General features: G+C 44.1%; 1 protein-coding gene across 2 annotated transcripts in view; it reads left to right on the top strand.

Annotated features, from left to right (window-relative positions):
* Nucleotides 1-24,986, top strand: part of ephb4a (eph receptor B4a) — a 36,976-nt gene continuing 11,990 nt past the window's right edge. Inside the window, exons 1-5 of one of the 2 annotated variants that reach the window (XM_041951661.1) lie at nucleotides 1-468; nucleotides 647-870; nucleotides 18,617-18,687; nucleotides 21,129-21,410; nucleotides 23,133-23,523. In XM_041951661.1, coding sequence (XP_041807595.1) covers nucleotides 792-870; nucleotides 18,617-18,687; nucleotides 21,129-21,410; nucleotides 23,133-23,523 — 823 coding nt within the window. In that variant the 5' untranslated portion in view covers nucleotides 1-468; nucleotides 647-791. Of the gene's footprint in view, nucleotides 871-18,616; nucleotides 18,688-21,128; nucleotides 21,411-23,132; nucleotides 23,524-24,986 lie in introns of both variants that reach the window. The other variant, XM_041951659.1, reaches the window with a different exon arrangement.

Below are 24,986 nucleotides of genomic sequence, written 5' to 3'. Positions count from 1 at the left end.
CGTGCTACTTTAGCGCACAACTTTTAAAATCCGCCGTGTGCGCAGCCTGCCGACCTACCCGAACGAGAAGCCAGACATTTGCCCCCCAGTTCCAGTCTAATTCTGCCTGTTAATCCAGGCCAGGCTAGACGTGTCGCGCAACATCCCCACCACCTTTTGTGGATTTTTTTTTCCTCCCGCAGCCAAATAGTCCGCTGCTTGACGGAGGACAAGAAGACAACAAAACCCACTCCGGCGACTCGTTTTCCCCGACATGACAAGGAAATGTGGAAGCGGGCATGAAGCGACAGAGCGGGAGGACCGTCTCCGCCGCTGACACGCACGCAGTGAGGTGCCCTGGTTGCGGATTCAGCCTGCTCGGTCGCCGAGCTGAGGGGGAGAAGTCGAGGGGAGCACAAAGAGCGTCACTAAAGACGAGGACACAACAAGTTTGAGCCGTGCACCTCCCGTGCTGACGGAGGAGTGAAGGTGGGAGAGGGGCTGCACCACCGGCCGCACTTTCCCCACAACACGAAGTTGGACAATTGCGAGAAGTTTCCAGTCTGTCGTAATAGCGGTGACCGCTGAAGCGGCGGCTGGTGCACACTTGACTAACTGCAACAATTAGCCGGAGTGTGTTTGTGTTTTTTCTCTCTCTCTGCTGCAGTGCGAGGCTCCCTGAACTGAAGTCCACTTTAAATGCGGACTGGTCTGCGGTCAGTGAGTGCACAGCCGAGCCGCCAGTGCCACTTGATTTTTAATTCAAGGCTGAACAGACGTGGGTTCGCTTTTCACCGCTCAGTCCCGGCGCTATGGAGCTGACACACCGGGGCTTTGTCCTGCTGGGCTGCATCCTCCTGGACTGGGCTCTCCTGGCTCTCTCAGAGGAAGGTGAGTCTCGAGTTTTCTTGGTTTCTGTTCTCCTTCTTGTTTGCTTGGTCAGCGAGTAGTGCATCCTGTTCCTAACCAGAAGGAAGTGCACTGAAACCGCATGGTAATGCAAACAGCATGCTGCGTAAAGATCACACAAGAATTTAACCCAAATCTCAGGGGAATAATCAAGAGAAATATCATGGTAGGCCATGGCTGCATGGCTGCAAGTACTGTATGTTTCAGGTGCAGTATTAATCCCAGCATGCCAGTGTTCATTGCAGTTGGCTGTTTATCTTATTTCTGAGGGTTCCTCTAGTGTTGACAGTGAAATAACACAAATATTGGTTTTGCCTTCCTGATATCTCTGGGAAGGCCATCTCGAAGACCTGGTCACTATTAGTTTTCACTTTCAAGTCCTCCGAAGGTTCCCGGGCTGCACCCTGGGGACCCATAACCAGCTCACCCCAAAATCAATACAACATCAGGTGAATTGAGGCTAATACAGGGCTGGTGGGATTTCTGCTCCCGTTGCCGGAGAGATCCACGCGAGGCATTTTACCTTTGAGGAAAAAACATCGAACACTTTGTGCCAATTATACAGCCCGGATCATAATTTGTATTAGTTTCTGGCAACGGACTTGACATTAACAGGCACATTATCCTGGATCAGCTCTGTGAACCCTGGAGGGACAAATAAGAGTTGAAATTAGCTGTCTGGATGATGGCTTCAGATTGTCTGGTTTCACAGGCGGGTATAGCTCGGCATCATCAGCATAACAACAGGGCCAGTGTCTGGGTAATTTGCTTAATGCAGGGGTGGAAGACCGAGCCTCACTGAGCCACATTGACATATCAGAATCAACTGGAAGGCTGGGTGTTTATTTATTTCCCATCTCCTGCCACGTCTCTGTATTCTTGCGACATTAATGGGGAAGCTTGGGAGCCGTGGGGCGAACTGAAAACTGATTTGAGTTTGTAAAGCGTGCTGCTGAGATAACTTTCTGTAAAACCTTTGATAGAAACTGGTCCTTGGAAATAATAGGCCTGTGTGTTACTGAGGATCAAAGGATCACAACTGGGTTTCTTTAAGGGCTGTTGAACTGCAGGCTTGGATACCTTGCTGCTGTGTAGGCTGTGTGTTCCTGCATGGACTACTCTTTATCCTCCATCATGCTGTTTCTGCTTGATACTATGTGCAGCCTCATACACAGCTGCTTATGGGGATCTTGCCCCGTTCTGACGCGTTTTCTCTAGATGTCATTTTCCCTTTCTGGTTTGCATCACAGGAATGGCCGCATATATACGTGCATATATATGTGCGTTAGTATTGACACGATGGTCATTTCTCTGGCTGATTCCCAGCGTTTTGTAACTAAGAAAATCAATTTGCCATGAAAACAATGAGTACTTTAACAATGAAACTTTCCCCCGAGTATGTCCAGTCCAATCAGTAGCTGCTGTAAACAGGAACACCATGAACATGCATGACTACACGTTCTGCGGCAGGAACATGAATCTGTCAGCTGCCTCTGGATCGAGGCTGGACACCGTATCCGCTGGTACTAAATGCCCTTTCTCAGAGGGGTGGGCTTACAGTATGGCATCTACTGTAGGCTGTGCAAACACGTGAATGCACCCTACAGTGTGTGACTTCACCCCTGGTATTCTGAGGGGTGGTTTGAAGCCTAGATTTACCACTTGTGTGTACACACCCATCAAAAGAAGATGTTAGAATACCGCAGCTACTGCGAGTCTTGCAGGGAAAAAAAAAAACCTTGTTGACTTTGTGTTTTGAGAGAGAAGTTTGGGATTTTCCCAGACTCTTAACAGTTTTCTGGCAACCAGGGTTCGATCCATTAGAGGAGCTTCTTCTCCAGCTGGGGCCGCGGGTTCCACAGCTGGGACCCGACCTCTGACTCAACCCTTGAGTTTTCACTCCTCCGTCTCTCTCTCTTGGACACGCCTCACCTCAGATCAGATCTGCGTGTGGGAAGCGATGCCCAGCATGTTTTTAGGTGGCACGTCCCTTCAGAGAAAATAGTCTCTGGGGATTTCGCCCTGTTTGCGCCTCGCTCATGTCCAAACAGGTGCGGCGCTGGCTCAGTGTGGAGGACAGACGTGAAGACTGGAGCTGAGGGGGTCGTAGCTCCTTGTCAACCGACTCCAGAACATCTGTGTCTTGCCAAGTGTGAACAAGATGTCTGGTTTCCGTGTCTTGGGTAATGGCCCGCTCCTCTGCCAGCACACTCTGGATCATCCTCCCCCTTGTTCTCCACGTAGTAGGGAATTCTGTAATGAACTGATGGGAGGGTAGATGAAGCTCACAGCTGCCAAATCTCTCCTCCTTTTCCAACTAAAGGATAAATGACTCACTTACACACACCACTTGCTCGCACGGCGCATGGATCTCTCTTCCTTCTGTCTCCGGGAAGATTAAAACACGGACCTCTTGATCAGATAATTACTTTGGCTGGAAATTAATAGCAAGCTTTGGGTGGAAATTAGTAACAAGGATGCACACACATTGCCACACGCGCACACACACACACGCGGTAAAAACTAATACTCATTCCCTCCCTGGCCTTGCATATAAAAAATGTATCATGTACAGAAAAGTAGAGCCAAGGCCTTAAACTGAAAAGGCGTAAGCTTTTTATCCAGTATTAATAATTCTCACTAATGTAGCCCTACTACCATTTTAAAACATATTTGACTTCATAAATGTAAGCTATAAATGTTCCTTATCCTCCCACACTAAACCTATGAATTACCGATTTTGTTTTTTTTCCCTGCCCCTCGTCATTCCTTGCACATACAGTTTCTATCTTTACCACTGGGAGGATGCAGCCAGTGACAGAAGCACTGCAGTCTTTCCCACCTGTTCAAGTCCAGAGCTTAAGTGATGCAAACTTGCCGACACTCATCTAGACTCATAGGACGATTTCCCACCCAGGTGGGCGACATAATTCTATTCTGCTCTGTCTCATTTCCATGGCTTGAAGGCATTTTTTGAGAGCTAGTTCTTACTGAATCACCTGTGTGATCATCTGAGGTGTAGCAGTTTTGTAGACATCCGCCTCTTGATATCAGTCAAGTTTCCATGCAAATGTGGTACAAAGGAAACTGGCAAAAGAAAATGCGAATTGCTGCACATTTCCATCCGCTGCTGTTGGTGGAGCGAATTCTCAAGAAAACGTGCACCAGTTGAAATGCACCATAAGGCTCTTGTTGCATGTCTTCGTGCAGATGGTCTGCTGAACATTGCTTTTAAGTAAAGGTGGTGACCCTTTAGCAGGTTTTTTTTTTTTGGCTGGGGGGCTTCTACTTGATGCTTATATATTTTACATGGCTGTAAATCCTTCCATACACTGGCAATGAGGAGTATATCTTGTGCAATACGTTACTGCAGCTGTTACCTCCTATTTACAAATCTTCAAAATCTTTTTCCATAGTGTGCAACAAGTGAGTGCAGCTGCCGGTGTCATTTGTTTAACAGAAACCTGTCTTGTTGTTGGGGTAGAAGCACCAACAGCACTTAGTTTCTGCTGATAGAAATGGGTGAAGTCACCCCCGTCTCCATCCTCACGTCACACGCGGCAGCGGTTTGTTCCATACTGCACTCTCCCAAACCAAAGCAACCCCTCACAAAAGAGTTGACGTTAACATCTTTTGTTTGTGGCTTGAAACGACACACGTGCAGCCTCCAGTCTGAACAATGAGCTCACATGGCTACAAGTAGATGCGCCGGGGGCCAAGTGGGAGTAATGAGATAACTGAGTAATAAATTCACATTTCCATCAGAGTTACATGATTTAAAACATGCTGTAATTAAATTAAACAATGTCCATACAGATTTGAGGTGGAGAAAAAAAATGGTAAAAGCTGATGTGGGTTGACAACGATGCCTAAATTTCCCACCAGCGCAGGCTCACAAAAGATCTCCGAAGTGCTGTTGACTGGTCGTCGTGGGGTGGGAGCAGCGAGGAAAGCCAATGAACATCTGTGTCTTTCCTTAAACAAATACTGCAACACTCACCAGTTGCTCGTATCCAGCCAGCTAAAGAACCTATAGCAAGCTTCCTTGTATGGAATTAAACAAAACAGTCAAGGCTGATATTTATGTAACCTGCTGATAGATGACTATTAGGTGGAAGGCAAGATTTACGTCATTCCTCTTAAAATGCTCGAAAATGGGGACATTCTTGCTTTTTTTTTTTTTTTAACCCAATCTGTCTTCTGTTTATTCTTTCACCTCCTGGCTCCTCCATGGCACAACTAGCGTGATGAATAGCATAATGCCTCTCAATCTAAACTAAAACTCACTGTCTCAAATGCAGAAAGGATGTTTTTATCTAAGAGGCCTCACTTGAGCCTCAATCCCTTCTTTCACAGACATGTAGCCTTTTCTTTTGCTACTCTTTCCACGTCCTCTGTCTCCTTGATGTTTGACTGGTGCTATGCTGTTTTCTCTTGCTGACTGTCTCCCCTGCCGTGGAAATGTGGATCGTTTCCCAGAAATCCTTTTAAACGGAACCGATTTTTATAAGAAAGGGATTTGCATTTAAAGCAACCTCCCCCCTCTCTGAAAGCCGGTAGCCCATCATCCTCAGTACCTCAATCCGATGATTAGCTTCCTCAAGAGTTAAACAGGCATCCGAGTGCCACAAGTACTCTCGGTCCGTGTCTCTCTCTCCCTCTCCCTTTTCCCCTCTCGCCGAGAAGGATGCATGTGGCAGCGGGGAATTGCAGGTGGATGATAGTTTAGCTCGCTGAGAGGATACACCCCCAGCCCATACATCCATGTCAGGCATTCACTTTGGAGAGCCAGTCTGTCCTCCACCCACACGCTGCTCTCTGAGAGTGGGACACAATGGGGACAGGCTGCAGCAGAGAGGGAATGAGGCCACAGCCTATCAGCCATAAGCACCAAGGAGAATGGCACTTTTAGAGGGATGGGGGTTCTCTTTGAAGTGAGTCAAGGAGAGATGGGGAGACCGGCATGAGTCAACGAAATAGAAAGAGCAAGTGCAGAGAGGGCAAGGAGGGTGCAAGAGTGTGCACGTCTGCACACTGCATAATGAGTAAAGTAGGTATATTGCCTATTTGCATTCCATAATCACCAGCACCTGGGGCCAGATATGGGAGATATATGGGATGGGCACAGTGTGTGATTATAACAAAGGGATTAAAAATGCCTTTAATTAGAAGACAACAGCTGAGAAGGAGGTATTTATCTCAAGTCCATCTTCCTAATTTATCTTGCACTCTAATCACAGCTGATATTTGAAGCATACTAAGCGTCGTGTCGGCGAAGAAATCCTTTGTGAAGCATTTATACGTGCCGTCATTGTCTTGCGCCGTGTGATGTTTTTGTCGTTACACTCGAAAATAGAATGAAATCTTGCAGGGGGGAAAGGCAACATGAGGCTGGCGAGACGTCTGTAGCTGGATGTGCAAGAATTGATTAAAAAAAGCAACCTTGATGTAAAAAAAAAAAAAATCTCAGCTTGAAGCATGCACCATCAGTAGACTTGCTTCGATTTGAGTCTGGGATATTTTCCTCCCTGCGTCATAGGTTGACCTACATCTTCTGTTTGATATGCCCGTTTTAAGTTGAAATGTAATTCACTCGGTTCGGCAACAACCCGGAGAACATGTGCACGTTTGCCTCCACCTTCATGCTTGCACACGGCTTCAGCGTGTCTCCCAGGGCCTGCTTTCATTTACCACGCCGAACCAAGTGGGCTCTGCTATGTACGGCATAACAGAGACATTCCTGTGCGCTAGTTGCCCTCCTACAGCTTGCACACCGCTAAGAGCTTTAACAGGGGAGCCATGCACCAAAAAGGAGTGGGTCAGCTCAGTTAAAGAAGCATTAAACACCTTTTTTTGGCAGCTTGGTGTTTTATTTTTAAGGAGGACTGCACGCCAAATGTGCTTCCCCTCATACTCTTCCATATCGCCATTGCCTCAATGAGGACTGATCGGCGTGTCCACTTAGCCCTGTCCAATCACAGAAGAAGAATCATTGTATTATTGAACGCGATCTCTTTTCCCGAGATTGGACTAAGGCGTGGTTTTGAGATTCGCAAACAGTTTGTAAGCGACTGATTTCACTCCTTGCTGAAAACATAATATGGCTGACTGAGGAGGGAAAAATGGTGCTCTTTGTACTCTAACAAACGGCGTCACGTCCAAAAATGAATCTATCTTTATTCTAGATATAGCGGTCACCGCCACGCGAACACCCCGTCGCAGGCGTGTTGGAGCAGTGCGTGCACTGATGAAGAGAATCAGCTCTCCGTGTTTCCGTTGTCGCTTGAATATGAAAAGGCGTGATGTGTCAAAATATAAGAGAAGATTCTTGCGGAGAGTCTGTTTTCTTGTATCTCTACTTAGATGTGTCAATCCTTAGATGGTTTATTTAGCTGGAGTCTGCACTGTTAGCTTCAAGCTGTCCACCTCCCACAGCAGATTAGTCACTGAAAGCTGCATGTGTGTGTGCGTTTTTCTGCGGCGAGATCCCCCCACCCCCTACCCCGAGGCTTTGATAAAAACTCTGTTTTAAGTACAGCAGTAGACATTTTTGGGGCTCATTGAGAGTTCATTAAATGCATCACAGCAGTAGACGGAGCTGTGTGGGTCTTTTTTTTTTTTTCTTTTTTTACCGTCAAGCCACATTTGAAATAAGATAGGTCACCTGTCATAAAAGTTCACATTTCTGTGCTTTTCCTGCTTCAAGAAACAGGAGTTAATTTTGCTGCTGCAACTCTATATGATCATATATCACCCCCGCCTTGTAGGTGAACGCACACATCGCAACATTTTGGAACAGATCCCAGTGTTTTCCATTCATGATCAAGTGGCACAAAAAAGAGACTAATGCTAATGATCAATCTAAAGTAAGCTGACTGGCAAACTATGTGCTCTAATTAGGCGGTGACAAAACAAACACAGGGGTGGCAGAGTCTCCTGCTGGTTAGGAAGATCATCCCAGATTTTTCCGCCCTGCAGGGGTACCGGTCTATGAGTGACCCCGACCGCAGGCCTCCCCGTGGACCGGTGAAGACAAGAAGATGAATGTCCTCTTCAAGGGTTGAGAAAGTGTTTGAAAAACAAGAACATAAGCTGCACTTTCCCATGGTGCCTCTGCTGTGATGGCACAGAGCTCGGCTCTCTGGCTCCACAGATGATCAGCTGCCTTCGAGCCCTCTGTAAAGGAGATGGCTGCTGGAGGCTAGTTGGTTTGTAGAGGGCGCTTTTGACCGCAGAGGGATGATGTGTGATAGCCCCCAGGTACGGAGCAGGGAAGTGTCTGTGGAAAGCTGCACTTGGTTCATGAAGATGTGGGTGCTGTGGTTGAAACCCCCCCACTGATGTATTGGCAGCTTTCTCTCTTCGTTATCTCTTCGTTATGTGTCATTTTGCTTCCAAGCTGATAGGTGATCTTTAATTTTTTTATGTCTCATAACAAGCTGAGAATGTGTGACATTTGTCTGCTCGCAGTCGAGCATGGAAATGTGGCGCTTTTCCTCTGCCAAGTCTGATCACAGGATCTAGACTGCTTGCTCTGATGTTGACTAGCACATCACCCAGATGATGAATCAACAAGCAGAGGATCATTTCCCAATGTAAACGTCTTTTCTGAGCCACGTGGCTTGGAGTTTTATGTGCAGCTCATTCTCTCTTCCTCTCTGCAGTTGTAAGCGTCTGACAAAGTGAAACCTTTCACCAAAAGCATGCCTGCAAAAAAAAAAAACAGGGCATCACAGAAATTGTCTTTTTAAAGACCAAAGTGCTAAAATGTACGGTGCAGCACACATCTGTTTACTGAGGCACTTGCCTTTCAATCTTGTAGAATCAAGGTCTCTGCAAAGAAATAATACATGTTTTCAGCTCAGAAGAGGTTACAGCGTGACTTTAAAAGGTGAGACGTGCTCACAAAAACAAGGCGCCCCTCGCCTCCCTGTGTAAGTTATGTTGCAGAGTCAGAATTCAGTCAGACTCCAGCAGAATCACTGTGTGCATAATGATATAGAAATATGTCTACACTAATGAACACGTGACGCACATTTCAAAGAACTCTCCTCTTCCTGTCTTCAGCAGCAGGTAGGACTTAGAGTCAGAAATGAACGTAGATGCAGTAATCCAATGAAATGCTGAATATTGGTGGGGAAAACAGAAAAGTAGAAAACTATAAGAGATCAATGAAAAATGTTTTGAGGTCGTCAGTATAGCTGCAACCATCAGTTGATCCGACAGAATGACAGACAATTCATCAGGAGCTATTTTGAATTACACATTTTTGCTCGTTTCAAGTTGTCAAATGTGAGGATTTGATGCTTTTCTTTCCCAAATATGATAGTAAATGGAATATCTTTGGGTTTTGGACTGTTGAACACATCTCGTTTTTTTTCTTGGTTATTTAAAAAACAAAATTATCGATCAAAAATAATTGCCAATTAGTCGGTGATGGAAACAATCAGTAGTTGCAGCCCTGTTTGTGGAGTTTCATAATAAAATTAGTCTCCAGGTTACAGTGGAAATATCTGACTGGTTTGTCTTTCTAATTTGGGCAACGTCTCCAGTGTTACAGTATTCTTTATTTAAAGACAGCATGGCTCGTGGAAATTCAGAGGTTTTGAATAGTGCGGCATAACTCCCCCAAATAAAATGATTTGATAAAAAAAAAAAGTCTTTTAACTTTGTCTTCATAATTCATTCCTCCTATAAAAGGATTCTGTATCAGGACGCCACCAGAGAGTTGTTGTAGCCTGCAACAATGTTTTCAAGAAGACTTTCCGTTTTTCTTAGAGTTGCCTTGTTTTTGAAGAACACTCCAGAATGTGGCGCCCATAATTGGAAGTAGCGGGAGGTGAATTCGCTCAGTGGCTGATCGATATTCTGAAGAAGCTGAAATATGCTGTGAAGCGAGGCAGTTTAATCTATCATATTGTATTGGGAGATAGCGTGGAGAATTATGTGTTCAAAGCTTTACATTGTTAAAAGAGTCTACTTAGAATTGGATTAACAATTTAACCAGAAAAAAATAAGCAAGATTTTTTCCCCCTATTTGCTTCCTGTTGGGAATTGGACGTTAAAATCTATTGCTTTGGCTTCTTCTTGCCGATATTCGTCAGTTCCTGTTGTACACAGATGTCCAACAGCAAACACGCCCAATACTAACAGTAATCTATCGTCAAACAGCCATAGATGTCACCTCGCTGTAGATAATGTCCATTTTTCATCTCACGCAGTCTCTTTGTTGATATCTTTGGCCTCACAGCTGTGTGAATGTTGTTTGTGTGAGGGAAAAAAGGCTGTCTGAGTCCAAGATGCACAAGTGTTCAGCAGTTAACACCACAGGTCAAAACTCATTTCTAGTAGGCGGTGATATAAAAAGGCACAGAACCGCAACAACGTCTCGCATCCTCTTAACCTTAACCTCTCATTTTATGTGAGGCTCCAAACTCCTAACCCTAACCCTCACACAACTGCGATTAAGTAAATATTCACTTTGAACTTGTGCGACTTGAATAATGCAGCAGTGTTTCCTACCACAATTAATTAAAAGGGAATGGCAATGAATCATAGATGCTCCTTTGGATGCCTCTACCTGTATTAATCAACATTTGTTTTGTGTTTCAACTCCAGAGAGAAGCTTTTTGTTAAACCTTCTCCTCTGTTATGACACACAAATTCATATTAAACACTGAGCAAGAATTAGAAAAGATTTAAAAGGTGATTTGCCTGAGGATTAGAAAACATGTTCGGCTGAATAACAACCAGAAAGCAGGTTTATGTGTTGTAGTGAATATTATAGCCTGACTTTCTTTGAGGCCAGTACCAATATAAGGGTCTAAAACATTGGCCTGTATATGTGCATGTGTGTACGTGTGTGTTTGTGTGTGTGTGTGTATATCGGTCAGCTGATTAATCAGGCCAATATTTATCATTTTGTGATAATCAGCATGGGCGACATGAGACAATGCACATTTTTTATTTTCAAATATTGTTCTGTGTGCGAGGGATATGTTAGTGTTAAATAAATGATCATTGGGACCAAAAGCAAAGAGATGCTGCTGGGTGCTTCTGTGTACACAAACATAGTTTATGTAATTTTTATGTATTTATGTAAGTTTACATATTGTTGTTTTCTCTCAGAAACAAGGAGGTGCTGCTGTCTGCTGACAGGGACATTTTTTGAGTCGGTAGATTTTTTGTGCCAGTCTACTTATGCAGACGATAACATTAGTCTTAAAAAATGCTGATAGATATTTAATGGAGGCAGGATATTTTACAGTTTAACTAAACTAATAAACTTTATCCAAAATGAGACAGTAAACTTCACTGTATATAATAAATATTAATTACCCCAACCACCTTTTCATGCATTATGTTCTATTTAAAAATTAAAAGTTTTCACTTTGACTTACATCAGACTGCACAGGCGCTTATATGATACATCTGTTACATCTGATATCTGGCCAACATCAACTGATAAAACCCGCTGACCGATATATCAGTCAGGCTCCTGTGAACTTACTATTAGCTAAGGAAGAAAACATCACCTGACCTCTCAGACAAGAGCTCCAGTGTGAAACACCCTGGAAAGGACATTGGATGTAGGACGAGACGGGAGTTCAGTACACCTACTGAGCCGAATAGTTGAAATAGTCTATTTATCCACACGTACTTGCACGTTGCAAAGAGATTTAAGTACACAGGTTTTACCCAGAATGCTTTGACAGCGAGCCTGTTGTCACTTGCCACGCTCATTCAAGCTCATGTGGCGCCACTGCTGTACGGGAGCATTACGGCTTCCCCTTCAGCTGCAGCGAAAATGGACAACGACTGGTGTCGAGCTGTGTGTTGACATTTGTCAGTGGAAACACTTGAAACTCGTCAAGTTCAACAGCATCACCCAAATGTGTCGTCTGAGACAGAAACAGAGTGGAAGGTGTGTCCTTCTCCACAGCGCTCAGGCAGCCCCTCTCTGCAGATTCAGTGCATCTCTGTGGATATGTGACCATACACCATTTAAGCATGTGGTCAAAGTGCTTCAGCTCTGCTGCAGCGCGCCGTCACGTGTGCACTCAGACAGTGAGCCACTGTTGAATGTGAAGGTTTTCAAAATAAATGACAAGAATGTTATTTTTTTTACTTTGTGTACTGTTACACCCCCAGGCCTGATTAATGTAATGGCTCTGTCCAGTGGGTCCCTGATGACTGTGTAAACTGAAGCCCAAACATTCAGAGGTCAGACCTGTACTTAATCCTCAGTGCTTTGGGTCGGTCGGTTTCACTCACAGCAGAGCATCTTTGGTTTCTGTCCAGCGTGAAGCTTCCTCCCTAACTAGGTCACATCCTGTCCTGGGACAGAGACCGACCACAATGCCTATTGATATTCGTCCCAGAAGAAGACAAAGAAGAAGAAGTGTCAATCATTAACACCTTTTCTTCATCTCACCTCCGCCTCTTTCATCTCACTTCTCCATGAGATGACTTCATCCACAGGCGCCGCAGGAAGCTTTTGTCATACAACAGACGAGGGGTTAAACAGCTCAGGTTGCTGCGCATGTGAATGATGTGCATGTTGGCGGCCGACCACCGCCGGACCAGGAGACAGGAAGTGGACAGGAACTACAGGAAGCTGAGGTCTAATCTCACTAGACACAACTCGGTCAAAGAGACACACACACACATGATTCACGCACACTGTGTGCACGAGTTTCATGTGCAGACTTAAAGAAGTCAGAGAATGCAGCTCTTATGTCTATATAATGAATATGAAGTTTCTGCTAGCAGCCAGTTAGCTTAGCTTAGCACAAAGACTGGATACAGAGGGAAACTGCTAGCTTGGATGTACAGCTTAATCTAACTCGATATAAAATGTTAGTTTGCAAGCTTTAGAGCTGCTGGTAGTCTTTTTTCTTTACCTTTTGCACCGACCAAGCGTAGCTGTTCTCCCCTGTTTCCTGTCTTTGTGCTAAGCTAAGCAGACATGGGAGTTTTATCGATCTTCTCATCTAACTCTTGGCAAGAAAGCAAATAAGCCTAATTCCCAAAATGCTAAACTATGCCTTTAATTTTAATGTGAAGCATGGAGGTATCAAGCTGCCCAAAGCACCAGAACATCCTGTAAGCATGTCTGATTTCAGGGTATTGGCTTTGAAAAATTTAAAACACGTGCTAGCAGTATCCCCTGAAACACACGAGGTTTAGAGTTATGCCTGGAGGATAGTGACTCTGCTATCAAGAAATGACTTCACCGCTGCAAGTATCAGGACAAACCTGCATATGAAGCATGAAACAGAGCAGCTTTAAGTCCCAAACCACCAAACAAATATTGTGCAAGCAGATGTAATTCCTTCACTTTGCACTTCATGATTTATTTCAGATTTGTCTCTTGTATTTGTTTAATAACTCATGGAAACAAAGCAACATAGTGGTTAAGCTACATGTGGTACACGTCACGTATATCGTATGTGGGGAAGATGTGATGTTAAAGTACTGGGTGTGTAGAAATACATTATAGTGACACTGAGACGTTATCAGCCTGGCCACACGTTCGCTGACCAAGCACATGGAATAAAATAGACACAGAGAGCAAGGAGCTCCATGACTTAGCTGTAATATTGACATTAACACACAGATAAGCCTGTCTAGTTTTTGTACATTTGTCATCTGCAAATCACAAACCCTCTAACATCTCTTCCCCTTCTTAGGTTCCTCTTTTTCATTATCCCTGTTCTTCCCCTCTGCCTCCGTTTCTCTAGGTGTTTGAGGGTAATTGGCACTCTGTTTCTTTAATTAAAATGAGGTCTAATTGTAGCCGAGACAGGGCAAATGTTCATAGGCCTATAATTTCCCTATCACACTCCAGAGCCACAGAGAGAGCGGATAATAGGGAGGGAAAGAGCACCCGGGAAAGAAATGACCACAAAGAGTGAAGAATTGTCAACGCGATCCAGAACAAATGGGTCCCGGTGTCGAACTTGAGGTCAGCTGTCGACAGCGTGAAGGCAGCTGTGTAGAACATGAGGGTGTAATATTTGCCGTGTGGCCCCCCCTTTGTGAAAAGCACAGGGTCGAGTTTTACATTTCAAAAGAAAACCGTGTACGACACCCTCTATTGTTGTTGGCCTTTCATACAGAAAACTTAATACCTTCCCATCGCCTGTTTTTCTGACATGGTTTGATGATTAAAATACAAACTATGCACCTCTAGTACTCCTATCTCATATCACCTACTTCAGTCCTGCCTCTCTGTGTCTTTACTTTAAAATGCCTCATAATTATTTAGTATATTTAACAACCTTTAACACATTCCATAAATGGAATACGAAGGCTCAGTCCTGGTCTTCTTGCCAGCGCCAGCATCAGTTTAGTCTTCTCTAGTGTCTCCTAATGTCCACGATTGTACTGTAATTACTGTACAATTGTTTGTTTTGGGTGTTAAATGCGGCCAGATGACGAACTTTCATTGTTCCTGCATTTTTCTAGCACTGGGGGCAATTTTCCGGCGGTGGGTGGCCGCCGCCGCTGTAAGAATGTAGGGGAAACGCCAGCTTCCTCTAGCGGGGCTTAAGTCTGAGTCTACTTCAGTGAAAGGCATGGCCGTGCATGCACATAACAGAAACACTCATGCATCCTGTCTCATAAACCTTAATGATAGAGCACGATAAACAGTGATTACTATGCCTGGGGAGGTGGTTTTTCTTTTCCAGTCCTTAAAAAAAAAGAAAATCTCCATATGAAACACAGGCAGGTGTGCATATGAAAGGTGGAGACAGGGCACTCTCCAAACAGGAGCCAGGGTATTATGAAGGTGTTGTTTTAAATTATGCTGGAGTGAACTCGAGGTAGATTAAATGCGAGGAAAGCACCTTCCTGAACTTTGTCATCCAATTATCCTCCTCATCCACCTCCGTCCTCTTTTTTTCCCCCTCTGCTCTCTGCAGACTTTCCTTTCCCCCTCTTTATCGCCTCAGATTGTTGTTGTATAGCTGGTGGGCTTGTGTGGTTTTGAAGTGGAGGAGGGTGAGAGGCATGTATGCTTGTGTTTCCTTACGGGGCGTTTGCATAGAGAGAGTAAAAATGAGTAGATTGTAAAAGAGAAGCGGGTAATACACGGGGAGAAGTCACTGATTAAAAGTCGCGTTCACCTCTCAGTGTGATAGAATGACGAACCTGCTGCATGTGCAACCCGCAGAATTACTGATGTCAAGTCGTTGCTTTCGTATGCTGCGCATGAGACGACGGGAACGAGAAAATGACACTAAAGTGGAATGCAATAAGAAAGATTTAAGTCATTTGGCTGTACGGCATTGAGAAGGGAATGAAATCTGCGTGTGTGTGTGTGTGTGTGTGTGTGTGTGTGTGTGTGTGTGTGTGTGTGTGTGTGTGTGTGTGTGTGTGTGTGTGTGTGTGTGTGTGTGTGTGTGTGTGTGTGTGTGTGTGTGTGTGTGTGTGTGTGTGTGTGGGTGGGTGAGGGTTCACCTAGAAAATGTTCTGAATTAGCAGGAGCGTGATTGAGTGATCATTGAAATCATTTCGGCAAAACGAGGAGCTTAAGAGTCAGATATTTCAAGACGACACCAGCTGTTTTCCACTTGTTCTTTTACTGTTCGTTATTGCGTATTAAAGCGTGTGGCAGGCAGACATGTTTTTTTAATCTGAAGGAGGAATAGCAGTGGGGCAGAGGAGGATATATTTATTTCATACAGTTATCAAAGCAATCTGTGGTATTACTGTTCCACCCTGTTAATCCATCCTGCTAATGTAGTAGAATGTGGGGTGTAGGATAATTCATTACAAAAGTGAGGGGAAATTAAAAAGTTATCACCTACATCAAACACAGTGGAACAAGAAGCTGATTTTCCAATGAACTATATGTCCAAATATCTCTTTATATTCAGTTTTAGGTGCCAAGTGCAGCTCCAAAAGGGCTGTAGACAGTCTACAGTCCAAGCTGAACAGGCCACACAGCATCTGAACGTTCATTAGTGCTGAACAGCAAAGGCGTAACACAACATTCTGGACCCTGCGCTTAGGCATTCTCTGTGGGCCTCTCCCCGCATCCAGGGCTATTTATTCCTATATCTTCGTGGGCCCTCCTCACTCGAGGGCCCTGTATACTCTGTCCCGTTCCCCCGCCCCCCCTCCTGCGCCCCTGCAAATCAGTGGCGTCTGTCTGCGGACTGCTCCAGCTGTAACATTTCATCTGAGAAGGCAGCGCAAGTCACATTCTGCCTTACATCACACATGTGCTTTATGGTTTTTTCATGCCTTCATGTGTATTTCATTGGGATGTGGGTTGGTAAGTGGTAAATGTGATTGCCTCTCACTTTACAGAGGATCACAGAGATTAGTGACTGTAGGCGTTGCAGTTATTTTTGTAAAATACTACAAGTGTTGGTGCCGAACAGTGTTATGCAGAATATATTCATAGAGCACAAGGAGACCTTGACAGGCTTCATATCTGCATAATGTTCTGTGTAAAATCTTTCCCCCTGTATGCCGAGTAGCACTGGAAACAGACCATAATCATCAGCAGTTACATCATTGGGCAGACAATAAAGGTAACTTGACACTGATATCAGGGTTACACTGGATGAGGTAGCCGTCAAACTATGCTATGGCCATGGTGACAAAAGATATGAGATGTAGTTTTTTCTTTCCTTTAGGGCTGCCACATGATGGATTATATATATACACACACACACAATTTCCATGTGCCTGTGTCCAAGATGATGTCTTCAAGACGCTTGTGTTGTCACCAGCCACCAGTCAACTGTTCAAAACCCAAAGATTTTTGGACTTACAACCATGTAAAACAGAGGAAATGAATAAATTCTCACACTTGCGAAGCTGGAACCAGACTCTGTTTGGCATTTTTCGTGATAAATGGCTCAAATTATTGTTTTTTTTATCATCAAAATTGTTGCAGATTTATTTATCGGCAGTCAACCAATCAACTAATGGAGCAATCATTTCACCAGCACTTATCTTTGGGGTTTGTTAAATTGAAGTTCGGGACAGCCAATGGGAAACGAACATTTCATAACAATTAACAATTATATCTCTGAAAATACAAACTGGGATTATTGGAGCTTGACGAATGGAAAAAGCTATTATTTAACCAATAGAGGCAGTATTTTTAAAGGGGTACAGGGTCATCACACCCCCACATTGTAATGAATTCAAATGAAATGACTGAATCTGTTAATGAAATTGGTCATTTGATTTTGATGGGCATAGACTCAGCGCAGGACAAGTACGACAAACAAGTAGGAGGTGGAAACAACACATTTGAAACAGTTGAGAAAAAAAATACTTTGGCCACATCCCGGATTCAGAGTGAAGCACTTTTCAGGCCCATTTTTTATGAATGCGATAAGTTTTACCTTTTAAAATGTCAGTTTCATTTTACAACATGGTTTTAGTATATCAGACACCCGATATTGCTTACACGAAGCATTTTTGCTCAGATCGATTGCATGTGATGGAAAAACAGACTAACACTTGAATAAACATATAAAACACGGAAATAGGTAAAAAAAAAAAAAAAAAAAAAAAAAACAATAACAGAACTTTAGGAAAAGATGTTTTTTTAATGCAGGGACAGATGTTGTTATTGTAGTGTGTGTGTGTGTGTGTGTGTGTGTGTGTGTGTGTGTGTGTGTGTGTGTGTGTGTATTAATGGGGTTATGGGATGCCAGCCTTTACTGTTGAGCCTTACTGGGAGTCTAATTCAACAAAGCATCTTGAATAACCCCAATGATAAACTCACACTGAAACTCCCATTTCCTCCGGCATCCTTCGCCATGCAGGCGCTCTCCTTGATCATCGGCACTCAGGAGGAGAGCCGCATTAAATCCTGTTTATTGGTAAAACCAAACTGCCTCACCTTTGAGAGGATCTTCTGTGGGGCTCTAAAAGCCGGCCTGTTACAGAAACCTCATCCCATCAGTATAAACACTAGTCACAATTCAGCAGAGACAATCTTCAAAGACAGCTGGAGGCGAGAAAAAAAAACATGTCCACAAATAAGAGCATGCTCGCACATCCAAACCAAAGAGGGCCGATGCTGAGCCGAAGTGAGCAAATCACGAAATGAACAAATGAACAGCTCGCACACTGCAGGGCTCCAGTGTCCGCTTATTTATTGGCCCAATAAATAGTGCAATAAATAAGTGAAAAAAGAAAAAGTCCTCAAGTGAAAAGAAGTCCCTTCACCCCAACCTGACTCTGCATCAAGTTACATGCAGTTCAGGTCGCAGATTTTATTGGGATACTGAATCATAGCGGAGCAGCTGAGGTCTTGTGCGCTGGCAGCCCACCCCTCAAAAGATTACAAAAAATCAATTGTATTGTAATCACAGATTGCGACTTGGAGGGCTTAAATCTTTCTAGACGTGCGTCTGTGTATCCACAAAGGCGGACTCTTCTCACCAGGTGCGGTGTGAGCACCGGCATGCCGTTAAAAAAGGGAGGGAGGGGGTCAAAACAAACATGACAGGGGAGACAATTTTAGGCTAGTGTGAATGTTTCTGTAGATGTAATTGACTGGTGAAACTCCTCTACCCTAATCCCAGTATAAGCCATAGCTGACACTTGGCAGAGAGCTTGGGAATGGAAATATGTTCACTCTGTGATTTTAAATTCACTTATGTGTTTCTCTGAATGTAAATGAGCCTCATCTGTGTCACTTTTAAATTCCCTGCGGTGACCAATACTGTGTTTTTTTTCATCCTCGCAGAAGTCCTGATGAACACTAAGACGGAGACCTCTGATCTCAAATGGACCGTCTTCTCAAATGCCAAACCTGAGGTACGTACCTAAGCCCAGCTTCAACATGTTATCTGTATTACAAACACGGACCGTGTGTTGACTGGGGATTTTTGGCTTCCAGCTGTTCCTTTGTTTCGTTGCCTATAAAAGAGTTCCTTATATGGCAGGTAACTGACAGAATAAAGGGAACGCCAAAGTGAATGTGGGATTCAAAGTATATTGGAAGCAGATGCTTTGATATATCGTATCAACCTTGGAGTTGAAGTCACTGGCTGCCCACAATTTCGAATAGTGCAGCCTGAAAAAGACATATTTGTAATTTGATCAACTGAGGGCTGGTTGCTAGGATATTTTTGCCAGCAGCGTCAGTGACCAAAACTGCTCAACCCGCTGATGCCTCAGATGGAAGACGGTTACAGTGATGCTGGCAAGGAGATTTCTGGAACTGGACAGAGAAACTCAACAAATGTGTCTGTGCTTGGGATGATGCAAAGCAAAACAGGCCGACAGCCTCAAAATAGTTTGCACGGGCGACTGTCATCTGAAGCAGTTTATCGAAGGCCCCACATTGTCAAAAATATGAATTGTGTTCCTTAACATAAACTTAACAGTAAAGGGTATTAACCAGCGATTTAGCTAATAATGACAGGCAACAGTGGAGCGATGCAGTGAGGTGCCTGCATCAGAAATTACAGATAATGAAAAGCTTCATATATGGATTATTTATTTTTAGCATTATAGAATTGTAATGCGCTCATAGTCGATATTTGTGTCAAGTTCCAGTCCCGTCAGATAGAAATTCTGGCTTCTCAGTCTAAAAGATACTCACACATCATTGCCAAATATTGCGTGTTATCCATCCATCCATTATCTATACACCGCTGAATCCTTTGCAGGGTCACGGGGGGGCTGGAGCCTATCCCAGCCGTCCCGGGCGAAGGCAGGGGACACCCTGGGCAGGTCGCCAGCCTACCACAGGGCTACATATACAGACATACAGACAAACAACCACGCACACCGCTCATTCACACCTACGGACAATTTAGAGTTATCAATTAACCTCCGCATGTTTTTGGACTGTGGGAGGAAGCCGGAGAACCCGGTGAAAACCCACGCTGCACAGGGAGAACATGCAAACTCCACACAGAAAGACCCCTGGCGGGATTGAACCAGGGATCTTCTAGCTGTGAGGCGACGCTGCTAACCACCGATACCGTGCAGCCCATTGCGTGTTATATTAATAAAATAAATAAAGCTAGTATTTTATTATAGAACTACTTTAATGAATGTTTAACAGTGATGGGTATTGAACTACAGTTGCAGTAAACACAAGATTAACTGGTATGTATATTAACACATGTTGAGTTCATGTGTCTGCGTCAGTGTTATGTAATGAGTTATTCAACTGGTAATATAATAATATTTCATGTAACATGTTTACAGTGTGTTTTGAGGTAAAAGGTGTATGATGTCTGTACGAGTATGTCTCTCTCGCAGTATTTATGCTGTGGAAATATACAGCACATCTGTATATTTGTAGGTCTCTCGATTTTGCTTTCAAAACACATTTTGAACGATTGCTTTAAATGATTGTTGTCAAATCCAGATGAGCCCTGCGGGATGCTTTGTGCATCTTCATCACGGAAAACATTTTGTTCACAGAAACGTGTGCTGCCAAAGTCCAGAGTATTTATTTTTGGGGGGATTAAAAGGGAAATTCTCCCCTCAAGAGATTCAAACCTGGCTCTCAGTGCTCTGCTGCACTGTAATTCATTCAGACCAGTATTCTGCCTCACTCAACACATCATCTGCAAATGGATTTTTAAAGATTTACATATTTACATAACTGAATTTCTGAGCCTCAAGTTCAGCAAATCTGCTCAATTCTGCCCCGAGTATGTTAATTTCTTGCTTGTTCCCCGCTCTTGGGAACACAGTGATGGCGAACATGTTTGCTGTTGACTCTGAAGTCAAACATTAAAGCTTTTTTTCAGTTGCGTTTGGCTCCCCAACAAATGTAGATTTCTGTGGAGGGGTTTCAATTCATACATATTTGTGATATCCCCTCTGTATTCTTGTATTTTAGTCTAAAAGCATGTGTGAGGGGTGAGTGCTGTCTGTCTGGGATGCTTTGTGTAGCAGTGTGCTCTGTTTGACAAGTGAGACTTGTATTCCCACTAGCTGGGCTGCAGCTCAGCAGGAGGAATGATTTAACAACCCAGATTCAAATTTGGACCGGATCACAATCCACTGAAGAGCAGATCCACTGACAGGTGCACTGCAGCAGAGGGCCTGCTAAGAACTGCAACGTTCTTTTGATGAATAGGACTTTTAATGTGACCAATTATATAAAGACCCAGGTGAAAGTCTTTACAGGAGAATTAAATACTAAAGGCTCACAAAAATGTTCACAAGTTTTCTGGGTCAGATGTCATTTTAACTTGCAAACTGACAAGCCTTTGTTCTCCTCTTGGCTCTAGTGGGAGGAAGTAAGCGGTTTAGACGAGGAGAACAACAGCGTGAGGACCTATGAGATATGTCAGACTGACAGCGCATCCAGCCATTGGCTGCGCAGTGGCTTCATCCCGCGTCAAGGAGCGTCGCAGGTTTACGTGGAACTGCGGTTCACCATGATGGAGTGTTCATCCAGCAGCACCCACCACCGCAGCTGCAAGGAGACCTTTAACCTCTACTACTACCAGGCAGACTCCAACGAGGCCACGCCCACTTACCCGCCCTGGATGGAGAACCCATACACCAAGGTACGCCCACGCCCACCCTCTGATGTTACATGTAAATTCATCACATCGATCACGATCACGATCCTCACATGACATGTTTGCCATTGTTGCTTGAAAAATTACTGAAACGATTGATCGAAATACAGTCAAATGGAAATCAATACATTTTCTGTCAACTGACAAACTGATTCATTGAGTATATGTTGCAACTCCAACTAATTATCCCAGTCCATAATAATGCTGATGTCATCCAGGTTATCTTAGATCGTTCTTGAAACTTATATTTTTAAACAGAAAGCCTGTGTTACAAACTGGGGAGGTGGCATTTATAACAAATGGGAGTTTATGAGGCAAGAAGGGCCCAATGAAAAAAGTTATTGAAGTGTAGAATCCATTTTGTTTTACTTATATTGGGGACCAAAACTGTGGATATCTTGGCCTCTGCTGCATCAAAAATCTTTTTAAAAAAAACCTCTATTAAATCACTAAAAAACTATCTATGATAGGACAATATAAGTAATCTCTATAGACAGATTTCCGCATATGAAGGGATGAGGTTTTGGTATCGGCAGCACTATGGTCTCCGTTTGTGTTCTGCTTGTAGTCCAAGTCGTATTGACCAATCACATTTGAACAAGCTTTGGATGCATACAGGGAAAAGTTCACGTGGAGGGCAGAAGATGCGGAACGCATTGGCCAAAGTGCAAACTCCGAACCCATCGGCTATTATCTGACAACGATTTATCTTTTTATTCGTTGGTTTTATATGTCTGCATTCATATGCAGATGTTTGTTTATAGAGATTAGCTGAAATGTTGAGTGATTGTCGAGTTTGAAAGTCGTGTTACTAATCAGACTGTCAACAGCAACCGGTCCGCGGAAGAGGAAGTTTTGGCCGGGACGTCCGCTGGCTTCACCGGAACCCCCAAAAACACTGTCCATCGCTCAGAGAGGCTAAATCGCTGTCAGACCATAGCTGACGGGTTCCCAGGTTGCAATATTAGTGAAGTTCTCCAAAACAAGAATGTTCCAAAGCATACCATACAAAGCAAGTTTTTAGATCGGCTTGGAATATGCAGCTGGTTTCCATTTATTTCGTTGTTGCTACGAAATCAGCTTGCAGAGAGCCACAGGTTGCTTTATGGTTCTTTATTACAGTTACGTTATCGTCTCGCGGGACAAAAGGGCTGTTTTGAAAAGTCGCCTCGACGACGCATTCAATTTGTTTCACAACCTGCGCGTTTGTTTATTGTTTATCTTCTGGGTTTTATTTTTCCAAACACAGCTTAGTAGTGCAGCGCTTCTCTGCATCTCATTGTCAAACCTCAGATGTTATAGTGTCCTTGAACACACCGCCAAAAAGAGAGGTTTCCAACACTGTGCTGCTCCTCGACTTCATTACCAGTTAATAATGTAACATTGACAGAAAAATAAAAGTGATGAAATGTTCACTGTGATGAATTACCTTTCTCCCAAGCACGTTTCAAGTCCCTACAAGTTGAGTTTCAAAGCGTACTGTAACAAATGGGAAACAATGGTTGCCAGGAAGGTAGTAAATCAATCTAAAATCACAGTGGTATGCCTTGGAAAATGTTCAGTAATGTAAAACATATGTGATGTCGACTTAATAGGCTGAAATGGCTAAAACATGCAAAACCACCAGTCTGGTCCTTTTTAAGAGTGAATCTTCTGTGTTGGAATCTGGCCATCACATAAGATCTTTTCTCTTTCTTCCTGTCCTAGGTGGACACAGTGGCTGCAGACTTTCTACTGAGGAAGGATGGGGAGCAGAAATTTAATGTGAAGACCCTGAGACTCGGCCCTCTGTCTAAGAGAGGCTTCTACTTGGCTTTTCAGGCTCAGGGCGCCTGCATGGCCCTGCTGTCTGTCAGGGTGTTTTTTAAGAAATGCCCTCCCCTGGTCAGCGCTCTTTCCTCTTTCTCTGAGACCGTTCCCCGTACTCTGGTGCAAGAGGCGCAGGGTGTGTGTGTGGAGCACGCCGCCCAGCAGGGCCCCCGACCTCGGCCGCCTAAGCTCTTCTGCGGGGAAGACGGCCAGTGGGTGGGCCAGCCGACGACCTCCTGCGCCTGCCTACCAGGATTTGAGCCTGCTGAAGGACACACAAGATGTACAGGTAAGAGGGTTAGGCCACATACACAAGTATGTATATAGACTACACCCACGTAGTGTAGGCAGCAGAGCAGGCAGACTAAACAAGAAAACAATGGTAAGACAAGGGCGGGGTTCACTGAGGGTCAGAGCGTTGGAGAGGAAGTGAGAGGCAGAGGAACTTAATGAGGCAGGGGAGCAACGGTGACACGGAGGGGACGGAGAGAGGTCAGGTGGAGCAGCACTTATCTCAGAGAGGAAGAGCAGGGTCAAAAGCTTACTGCTGCGACAGCTCTTGGTTCAGCTAACATGGAAGGAGCGCCGGAGAGGTGAAGGGAGCGAGAGTCGGGGGAGCGCTGGAGGTAAAGATCATATCACTTTGAGAACATCAAAGCAAAGCAGACAAAAAAAGAAGCAAGAAGCAGGATGATTCTCTCAGGAGCTGTGCAGCAGCTCCGTCTAATGAGTCCAATTAACAAGCCTCGTGCATGAGCACCCCCCCCCACGTGCTCGCTTACACGCGCACACACGCACGCACGCTGCATCACACCAACGCGGATAAATGTCGAGCACCGAAAACAAAGAAAGGCAAGAGGAAATGCTACATTTTCTCACGAAAACGTGTGGTTGCATCTGTCTGCATTCGGAGGTAGGATTCAGTTTGATCTCTGTGGGAGGTATAATGATTTTTCATAACAAAAAATCATTTCCGACATTTTGCTTCTGGTGAGGTGAGGTTGACATTTCCAGCGTTCTGTCACTGAAGAGAGCTGTGAGGAAAAAACACTCAGCAGACCATAAAGGGAAATTGCCTTAATAGTGAGCCTGAACTGTTAATTTGCGTCGTAGGCCGGTCATTTCAGAAAATGAAATCGACGTCTGGTTGGATTAATTTAGCTCTGCCATTATCTCCCATAGACAATACATATTTTTTCTGGGTCAAACACAACCCTTTAACGTAAAACTTATGAAGCCTGTCAAGCTGATTTAGTGTTATAGATGAGCATGATTAGAATATGTAAACCACGTCTTTGAAATGAAGCTCTAGCAGGCTATAAATACTGCTACATGGGAGGGGTGTGTTTCCTCATGTTCCTGCTTTACAAATGTTATATAATACGACCCTGCTTCCAAAAAAGTTGGGCGCTGTGTTAAACATAAACAAAACAGAATGCGGTAGCTTGCTAATCCTTTTTGACTTACAGTAAACTCAATTGAAACGCAAAAACACCCCGATTAACTTCACAATCCTGTTTCATGGCAACCACTTGCATTAGATTTATAAAGTACGTATGTTAACAACCTCAAACAGGTGAGACACGCAGCAGCTCTCAGCAATACATCTTTCACATGTGGGAAACTCCCGCTGACAAAATGTCAGCTGGAACGGATCAGCCAGACTGTGTTGACCCTGCAGAACAAGCCAGTTTCGACTAAAACAATGCTGCGTTTGGTGTGAAAGTTTATCGTTTTATTCCTCTCACTCAG

Source organism: Chelmon rostratus, chromosome 14, assembly GCF_017976325.1.
Source record: "Chelmon rostratus isolate fCheRos1 chromosome 14, fCheRos1.pri, whole genome shotgun sequence".
In the NCBI taxonomy this organism is placed as follows: domain Eukaryota; kingdom Metazoa; phylum Chordata; class Actinopteri; order Chaetodontiformes; family Chaetodontidae; genus Chelmon; species Chelmon rostratus.
The sequence above is the reverse complement of the archived record's forward strand: the minus strand, read 5'-3'. Positions and strand labels throughout refer to the sequence as shown.